General features: G+C 52.0%; 1 protein-coding gene across 2 annotated transcripts in view; it reads right to left on the minus strand.

Annotated features, from left to right (window-relative positions):
- The window catches only part of GARS1 (glycyl-tRNA synthetase 1), a 39633-nt gene extending 32935 nt beyond the window's left edge, over positions 1-6698 (minus strand). For both annotated transcript variants that reach the window (XM_066585500.1, XM_066585501.1), the window contains exon 1: positions 6462-6698. In XM_066585500.1, coding sequence (XP_066441597.1) covers positions 6462-6662 — 201 coding nt within the window. In that variant the 5' untranslated portion in view covers positions 6663-6698. The remainder of the gene's footprint in view (positions 1-6461) is intronic.
- Between the last annotated feature and the right edge of the window lie 3529 nt (positions 6699-10227).

A 10227-nucleotide genomic window follows, 5' to 3' on the forward strand; every position in this document is an offset into this window, starting at 1 on the left:
GAAGTGTATTAGGAGGCTTCAGCTCCCATTGAGGTCAGTGGGATGAGGTCTAAGTCACTTCCATACTCCAGTCCCGGATATCGACGTCTGGCCCTGCTGCACTGACAGCAGACCAGGTGGTCAGCTAATCGCCAAGAGACCCCCGCTGCTGGTCACTAAGTTCTGGTATACTTCAGCAGTGAGACCCCCCCCCCCCCTTCCCCCCCGTCACTGGTCAGTAAGTTATGGCTCACTCCAGCAGGGAGACCCCCCCGTCACAGGTCAGTAAGTTATGGCTCACTCCAGCAGGGAGACCTCCGCCGCTGGTCAGTAAGTTCTGATATATTCCAGCAAAAAACATTTGGTGCTGACTGCGCTGTTACTTTTTATCACCAGGCAATCTGCGCTGTTTTACGGCTTCCCACCCCCTGGTATAAAGGATCCCAGGGATGTTTGTATGCCGCTGATGATCCTGAAGTAATGTTTAGAATGGCTGAATGTCCGGACCCCCAGAGTCCGAGGACCCCAGTCCCAGTGTACCATTAGCGCGGCCTGAACACCACCTCCCACTGATGTACATAGCATCTCCCGGAACCCCTTCTGGCAGCAACAGTAAAGTACGGCCGTCTGCACACAGCAGTGACAGATTCCGCATGTGAAATCCGGCCCTGGCAGCAACGGCGTCCACACGTTTCTTGAGTCTTCATCTGTACTGCAGATGGTCCGCACGGCTCGCTGTCAGACATGCACAGTAATGATTTTCATTTTTAAACTCCTGCTATTCCCAAGTCTGGATTCACGGCAGGTGGCACAGTGGTCAGCACCATCACCTTGCAGTATGGGGGTCCTGGATTCACAGCAGGTGGCACAGTGGTCAGCACCATCACCTTGTAGTTCGGGGGTCCTGGATTCACAGCAGGTGGCACAGTGGTCAGCACCATCACCTTGCAGTATGGGGGTCCTGGATTCACAGCAGGTGGCACAGTGGTCAGCACCATCACCTTGTAGTTCGGGGGTCCTGGATTCACAGCAGGTGGCACAGTGGTCAGCACCATCACCTTGTAGTATGGGGGTCCTGGGTTCACAGCAGGTGACACAGTGGTCAGCACCATCACCTTGTAGTATGGGGGTCCTGGGTTCACAGCAGGTGGCACAGTGGTCAGCACCATCACCTTGCAGTACGGGGGTCCTGGGTTCACAGCAGGTGGCACAGTGGTCAGCACCATCACCTTGCAGTACGGGGGTCCTGGGTTCACAGCAGGTGGCACAGTGGTCAGCACCATCACCTTGTAGTATGGGGGTCCTGGGTTCACAGCAGGTGGCACAGTGGTCAGCACCATCACCTTGTAGTACGGGGGTCCTGGGTTCACAGCAGGTGGCACAGTGGTCAGCACCATCACCTTGCAGTACGGGGGTCCTGGGTTCACAGCAGGTGGCACAGTGGTCAGCGCCATCACCTTGTAGTACAGGGGTCCTGGGTTCACAGCAGGTGACACAGTGGTCAGCACCATCACCTTGTAGTACGGGGGTCCTGGGTTCACAGCAGGTGGCACAGTGGTCAGCACCATCACCTTGTAGTACGGGGGTCCTGGGTTCACAGCAGGTGGCACAGTGGTCAGCGCCATCACCTTGTAGTACAGGGGTCCTGGGTTCACAGCAGGTGACACAGTGGTCAGCACCATCACCTTGCAGTATGGGGGTCCTGGATTCACAGCAGGTGGCACAGTGGTCAGCGCCATCACCTTGTAGTACGGGGGTCCTGGGTTCACAGCAGGTGACACAGTGGTCAGCACCATCACCTTGTAGTATGGGGGTCCTGGGTTCACAGCAGGTGGCACAGTGGTCAGCACCATCACCTTGTAGTACGGGGGTCCTGGGTTCACAGCAGGTGGCACAGTGGTCAGCACCATCACCTTGCAGTACGGGGGTCCTGGGTTCACAGCAGGTGGCACAGTGGTCAGCGCCATCACCTTGTAGTACAGGGGTCCTGGGTTCACAGCAGGTGACACAGTGGTCAGCACCATCACCTTGTAGTACGGGGGTCCTGGGTTCACAGCAGGTGGCACAGTGGTCAGCACCATCACCTTGTAGTACGGGGGTCCTGGGTTCACAGCAGGTGGCACAGTGGTCAGCGCCATCACCTTGTAGTACAGGGGTCCTGTGTTCACAGCAGGTGACACAGTGGTCAGCACCATCACCTTGTAGTACGGGGGTCCTGGGTTCACAGCAGGTGGCACAGTGGTCAGCACCATCACCTTGTAGTACGGGGGTCCTGGGTTCACAGCAGGTGGCACAGTGGTCAGCGCCATCACCTTGTAGTACGGGGGTCCTGGGTTCACAGCAGGTGGCACAGTGGTCAGCACCATCACCTTGTAGTACGGGGGTCCTGGGTTCACAGCAGGTGGCACAGTGGTCAGCACCATCACCTTGTAGTACGGGGGTCCTGGGTTCACAGCAGGTGGCACAGTGGTCAGCACCATCACCTTGTAGTACGGGGGTCCTGGGTTCACAGCAGGTGGCACAGTGGTCAGCGCCATCACCTTGTAGTACAGGGGTCCTGGGTTCACAGCAGGTGACACAGTGGTCAGCACCATCACCTTGTAGTACGGGGGTCCTGGGTTCACAGCAGGTGGCACAGTGGTCAGCGCCATCACCTTGTAGTACAGGGGTCCTGGGTTCACAGCAGGTGACACAGTGGTCAGCACCATCACCTTGCAGTATGGGGGTCCTGGATTCACAGCAGGTGGCACAGTGGTCAGCGCCATCACCTTGTAGTACGGGGGTCCTGGGTTCACAGCAGGTGACACAGTGGTCAGCACCATCACCTTGTAGTACGGGGATCCTGTGTTCACAGCAGGTGGCACAGTGGTCAGCACCATCACCTTGTAGTACGGGGGTCCTGGGTTCACAGCAGGTGGCACAGTGGTCAGCACCATCACCTTGTAGTACGGGGGTCCTGGGTTCACAGCAGGAGGCACAGAGGTCAGCGCCATCACTTTGTAGTATGGGGGTCTAGGGTTCACAGCAGGTGACACAGAGGTCAGCGCCATCACCTTGTAGTACGGGGGTCCTGGGTTTACAGCAGGTGGCACAGTGGTCAGCGCCATCACCTTGTAGTACGGGGGTCCTGGGTTTACAGCAGGTGGCACAATGGTCAGCGCCATCACCTTGTAGTACGGGGGTACTGGGTTGTGATCTGATCAGGATGTCCTATTGGAAACATCAGATTATCCCAACTAGTGGATGGTGATCGGCTCGTACAGGACGGGGACTTACACAACTTGCCCATCATGTGTTTAGAGTTGCTCTCCCATAGAAATCAATGGCAAAAAGATTTTCTAATTGGGAATGTCACAAGGTTTCTAAAGCCTCCCCACCGCAGTGACGCCCCGCTACGTCTGTAAACATCCTTCTACACGGAACGATATTCGTTAAGTTTCATCGCTAGATTGCGGGAATCTGAACAATTACGGTTACCAGCAACTAAACGATGATTTGTTCGCTTATCTTCAGTTTAGGCAGATCAACCGCTGTGAACAGGAGTCCTTCATCTCTGAACTGCCTGTTCACTGTGAACGGAGGCGGCTGGAAGATCCCCGGCGTGCCTGACCTCCAATCACTGAGCGATCATGGCTCCTGTGTGACAGCATGGAAGCGATCATCGCTGGGGCTTCTGTGCCCGACAATCATCCCGTGTACGAGGGTCCTAGTAGTCCACTAATGCTACATCTGCCGTCACTACAAAGAGGGGTCATTGCTGAACAAACATGGCTGACACCCGTCTCGGGCGATACCCATACAGCTTGGCATGGTGCCCGTCAGAGAAAAGCACCGTTCCATGTCTTATTAAGGGTCACTAACCTTGTATTCTGTCTTCTCTCCATCTATTGTTTTCCACTATCAGCCGTTGCATTGGGCTCTATGCAGCAGCATCAGCGTACCATGTCACTCAGCTTTCCAAATATCCAGATGGGCAAACCCCTCACTGACGTAACTTGCCAGGTTTGCTATTCAACAGTGGAAACTAATCTAGCTGAAATCACAGAAGCTGCAACACGGCTCCTCTATTATCCTGAATGGCACATGTGCCCGACGCATCCATACATAAACAGGTTTGCCATTGAGGAGTCTGGAAAGCTGGATGACAAAGCAGCCATTACCAAAGATGTCACCCAGCTTTCCGAGGATCCTGGACCTCACATCCTACCTCTACAGCTCCTATATCGTTACATAACCAGATGCTCCTGACGATGAGTGGGAGATGTCTGCCACAACTCGGGAGTCACCCAGCTTTTCTAGAATCCTGAATGGAAATTCTATAAAGTTTTGCACTGGCACATCGGAGCCCGAGTATCACTACATACCTAGTAATAAGAGTCTAGAAAGCGGGGCGACAACAGAATGGCAGCCAGATTTTCTGCCACCCAACTTTCCCAGATAAGGACGTACCATTACTGACCCTCGTCCTCCCCTAGGCAGTCCCAGTTCCTGATGAGCCCACATGCAGGAGGCGGCACTCTGCAACCTTACAGAGGTACGAGCCACCAGGCATCAAACCTCAGACCATGCCGGAAGCATCTGCCCTAGCCAAGATGATGATACGTGGGACTCAAACTCGCACCCCGCAGGGTAACTCCACAGCGCTAAAGAGAATCAAAATAACTGGCCTGATTGTGAGAAGCCCCCCTGATTACACCCGCAGGTAGCCAATACACACCTATACTGAGCTCCCAGATCCAGCATGAGCACCCCTCAAAGTCAGGGTCTACCCTGAAGACCCCCAAGTTACTAGATCAGAAGAAGCACCTCTAGTTCTCGAACATCTCCTAGTATTACACCCCCTATATCACCAAGGATTCAGTTCCAGGTGCCAAGAGCACCCCCAGATTATACAACGGGAGGGCGCCATTACACAGAGGGGCCCCCCCAGATTATACAACATGAGGGCCCCATTACACAGAGGGCTCCCCCAAATTCTACAACATGAGGGCCCCATTATACAGAGGACCCCCCCAGATTATACAACGGGAGGGCCCCATTATACAATGGGAGGACCCCATTATACAGAGGACCCCCCCAGATTATACAACGGGAGGGCCCCATTATACAGAGGACCCCCACAGATTATACAACGGGAGGGCCCCATTATACAGAGGGCCCTCCAGATTATGCAACGGGAGGGCCCCACTATACAGAGGACCCCCCCAGATTATACAACGGGAGGGCCCCATTATACAGAGGACCCCCCCAGATTATACAACGGGAGGGCCCCATTATACAGAGGACCCCCCCAGATTATACAACGGGAGGGCCCCATTATACAGAGGACCCCCCCAGATTATACAACGGGAGGGCCCCATTATACAGAGGGCTCCCCCATATTATGCAACGGGAGGGCCCCTATTATACAGAGGGCTCCCCCAAATTTTGCAACACGAGGGCCCCTATTATACAGAGGGCTCCCCCAAATTTTGCAACACGAGGGCCCCTATTATACAGAGGGCTCCCCCAAATTTTGCAAAACGAGGGCCCCATTATACAGAGGGCTCCCCCAAATTATACAACACGAGGGCCCCATTATACAGAGGGCTCCCCCAAATTATACAACATGAGGGCCCCCCAGATTATGCAACGGGAGGGCCCCATTATACAGAGGGCCCCCCAGATTATGCAACGGGAGGGCCCCATTATACAGAGGGCTCCCCCAAATTTTGCAACACGAGGGCCCCATTATACAGAGGGCTCCCCCAAATTATACAACACGAGGGCCCCATTATACAGAGGGCTCCCCCAAATTATACAACACGAGGGCCCCATTATACAGAGGGCTCCCCCAAATTATACAACATGAGGGCCCCATAATACAGAGGGCTCCCCCAAATTATACAACATGTGGGCCCCATTATAGAGAGGGCTCCCCCAAATTATACAAGTCAGGGTCCTCATATAGAGGGCACCCAAACATTGCACAAATCTAGGACAGACCCCCAGACTATACAAGACAGGGTCCCAATATATAGGACAGACCCCCAGACTATACAAGACAGGGTCCCAATATATAGGACAGACCCCCAGACTATACAAGACAGGGTCCCAATATATAGGACAGACCCCCAGACTATACAAGACAGGGTCCCAATATATAGGACAGACCCCCAGACTATACAAGACAGGGTCCCAATATATAGGACAGACCCCCAGACTATACAAGACAGGGTCCCAATATATAGGACAGACCCCCAGATTATACAAGACAGGGTCCCAATATATAGGACCGACCCCCAGACTATACAGGGCAGAGCCTCCTTATACAGAGGGCACCACAGATTAGACAAACCAGAACTCCATTATACAATGCCCCCCCAGATTATATAGGACTGGACTCCTTTATACAGAGAGCCCCCCTAATCCCCATTCTTCAGACACCCCTATAACATTTATATGCCAGGAGCCCCCACATCTACCGGGACTCCCCTCCTCACCTGCTCCTTCACCGCCACCCTCAGGGGGGCGAGCTGCTCCTCCACATTGACCTCCATGACTCGGGGGGCTCCGGGGGCTGCCGGGTGTTGCTGCACAAAGTCCTGTGTGATCCGGGCTGAGGCTCGGGCGTGCCGGGTGAGCTGACAGGAGCCGGGCAGATGTCGCAGCAGCAGGGCGGGGAGGGACCTCCACACGAGCATCACACACCTCACTGCATGATGAAATCTCTGCCGCAACCACCGCCGGAAAGCGACACTGCCGCCGCGCTCTACGGCAGGAAGAGCAGCAGCAGCCTTCTTGGGTGCGGGCACTATGCCCTTCCCTGTAACGTGACATCTGGGGAGGTGAGGGGACAGTAATGGATGTGACACATAGAGAGAAGAGAGGGCAGTAATGACTGTGCAACATGTGGAGGTGAGGGGACAGTAATGAGCAGCACACCTAGAGATGGGACGACTGAATGTGGCACATGAGAAAATGAGGGGACACTAATAACTGTGACACATGGGGAGATGAGGAAAATGTGACACAAAAGTTCTAGTTAAATAACCTGAAGAGGCGAGCTCAACACCCTCAGGTTGTTATGAAGCGGCTTTACTTGACTGGAATATAGGGGCTGAGCCGGTCCCAGTAACCTTCAGAGAGATGACAGCAGGACCGCCATCTTTACCTTGTGTGATTGTTATTAAGTTGGTAGCTTTTTTTTGCTTTCCTTGTATTATGAACTTGTATAAGGTGACCAAACGTTCCAATTTACGCGGACAGTCTTGCTTTGGGACCCGGTGCCCCACCTTCACCCGGGACAGACATTTGTCCCACCTTTACTGAGGCCACTCTGGGAGGTCACTATTCCTACTGAGGCTGCTGTGGGGGACACTATTACTACCGAGGCTACTTTGGGGGGGTCACTATTACTACTGAGGGCTACTGTGAAGGACACTATTACTACTGAGGGCAACTGTGGGGGACACTATTACTACCGAGGCTACTTTGGGGGTCACTATTACTACTGAGGGCTACTGTGAAGGACACTATTACTACTGAGGGCAACTGTGGGGGACACTATTACTACCGAGGCTACTTTGGGGGTCACTATTACTACTGAGGGCTACTGTGAAGGACACTATTACTACTGAGGGCAACTGTGGGGGACACTATTACTACCGAGGCTACTTTGGGGGTCACTATTACTACTGAGGGCTACTGTGAAGGACACTATTACTACTGAGGGCACCTGTGGGGGACACTATTACTACCGAGGCTACTTTGGGGGGTCACTATTACTACTGAGGGCTACTGTGAAGGACACTATTACTACTGAGGGCAACTGTGGGGGACACTATTACTACTGAGGGCAACTGTGGGGGACACTATTACTACTGAGGGCAACTGTGGAGGACACTATTACTATTGAGGCCACTGTGGGGGGGGGGGTCACTTACTACTAGAGGGTCACTATTACTAGTGAGGCTACTGTGGAGGACACTATTATTACTTAGGGCTACTGTGGAGGACACTATTACTACTGAGGCTACTGTGGGAGGGTCACTATTACTAGTGAGGCTACTGTGGAGGACACTATTACTACTTAGGGCTACTGTGAAGGACACTATTACTACTGAGGGCAACTGTGGAGGACACTATTACTACTGAGGGCAACTGTGGAGGACACTATTACTACTGAGGCCACTGTGGGGGACACTATTACTACTGAGGGCTACTGTGGGGGACACTATTACTACCGAGGCTACTTTGGGGGGTCACTATTACTACTGAGACCACTGTGGGGGACATTATTGAACTGGATATGGTTTTCTCCAGCAGGTTTCGGGGTATTTTGTAGCTTCCTAATTGTGTAGAAGCAGTATGCGCACACTGACCAAGTCAAACACGAGGTATCAGTGTCATGCTCAAAATGGCTCTCTGGGCAGTAACACCCAGACAGACCCTTTTATTGTAAAGCATACAATGGGCGTGCAACAGGTTACATCAGTAACATATAGGATTCTCATTTGTCGAATCATATAGAATCCCCCCTCCTTCCTGCCCACCTTCTCTCAAGTCCAATGTATAAGCAAGTCTTTGTCTTACAAACGTGCTCAAATCTGAAACTGAAAGTAGATATCTCTTTGTTGAAGAAGATTCTGTGTGGGGGATGGGGAGGACTGGGAAAACACTCAAGATGGACACGAGCAATGACATATAACACTGTGATTTAACTCTTTCCTTGTGCAGCAGAGTTCCACATTGGGCTGAAGTCACAAAACACACATAATACGTCTAGTTTAGTACAAATCGATAGACATTTTATACTAACTAATCATCATGTCTATCACAATCCCCCCTTAAAATGTCTATCCTCTAACTCTCTATCTGATTTTCACAGTTCTCTGCGCGTGAACCTATAACTGGAGCGCGTTGAAGGTTCGTTTTAGGGTCTTCAAGGGGGTGTAGGACTTGTCCACTCCTTCTGGGGATGCATTCAGCGAACTCATGGTGGGAGCGGCTTTTCCAGCATCAGTTTCACAGGTCTCTCTGACACAGGGGGTAACACAGCAGACTAGAACAGAAAAGGTAATCATCAGTTCACATACAACAGCGCCGCCCGTCTGTGCCAGGATCCTTTACCACCTGCTCATCCATGGCGAGTGCTGGTCCCAAAGGTTAGCTCTTTTTAGTTAGTGCGGTCAGCTTCTTAATGGCAACTGCGTCTTTACCCGCGGGTCACGTGTTGTCTAGGATGTAGGTACAACAAGTCTCCCCTATCATCTTACAGACACTCCCCTTTTTAGCTAAAGTCATATCTAAGGCCATTCTATTTTGAAAAGTCATAGTCGAGGTAGGTCCTATTGGTCGACTAGTCCCTATAAGGCGTCTCTAGTATAATTTATAAACCGCTGCTAATTATAATAAACATAATTAATCCAGTCAACGTTTATTTACCATAATGATCAGGAAAATGGACTCGGATCTAGTTTTAACTTGGTCTCTATTTTTTAAAACTTGTCAGGTACCCCCCTTGGCTATCCTATGACGTCAATGTACATGTGTAGATCAAAACTACCACCAGGAGTCTCTCTTCTCGCTCTAGTATAATGTTACAATACTAGTAGTGTGCACAGGTACGCACGGCCTGGGACTCCCTAATCTTCACCCACACCAATGTCCCTCCTGGAGATAGTCCTAATGGTGAACACGTCCAGGCCGCCTGCACTGACCCTACACTACCTAGTGGCAAGACTGGAAGGAACCGCCGTACCTATGCGGAAAACAAGGATAGACCAGCATGACGGGATAACCACAAAACACAGACTAAGTTGGATCGAGATAAATTAACTATTGGGGGTAACCTCATTATCCTCAATGTTGTCTGACAGGATGTGGAGGAGCATAAGGGCTTTACTAAGGCACACTCCCCTGTCCAATTACCCTCCAGGCGGGTCCTCTACCTCATGTCTCCACAAAGCCAGTAAACGTCTCCTAAGGACTGGACCTGATTCTGTGTCCATTCCCCTCCTATCGTACCGTAGGAGGAGCAATACCCGTTGGTGAGTTCCCCAAAAATCTCCCTCCACCCTGCCCATTTGCCTGGCAGGTGTAGTTTCCAGGGTAGTCAGTAATACTCTTTCTGGTGCAAAACACTTTAGTTATAGAGTATTCCTTCTTCCACTTCTCACGGATAGTGTAATTAGCGGAAATGTTCGTGAAGAGACTAATAAACCACTCTTCAGCATCTACAGGGAGATTTAGGGGGACCATCCCCGA

Source organism: Eleutherodactylus coqui, chromosome 12, assembly GCF_035609145.1.
Source record: "Eleutherodactylus coqui strain aEleCoq1 chromosome 12, aEleCoq1.hap1, whole genome shotgun sequence".
Classification (NCBI taxonomy): Eukaryota; Metazoa; Chordata; class Amphibia; order Anura; family Eleutherodactylidae; genus Eleutherodactylus; species Eleutherodactylus coqui.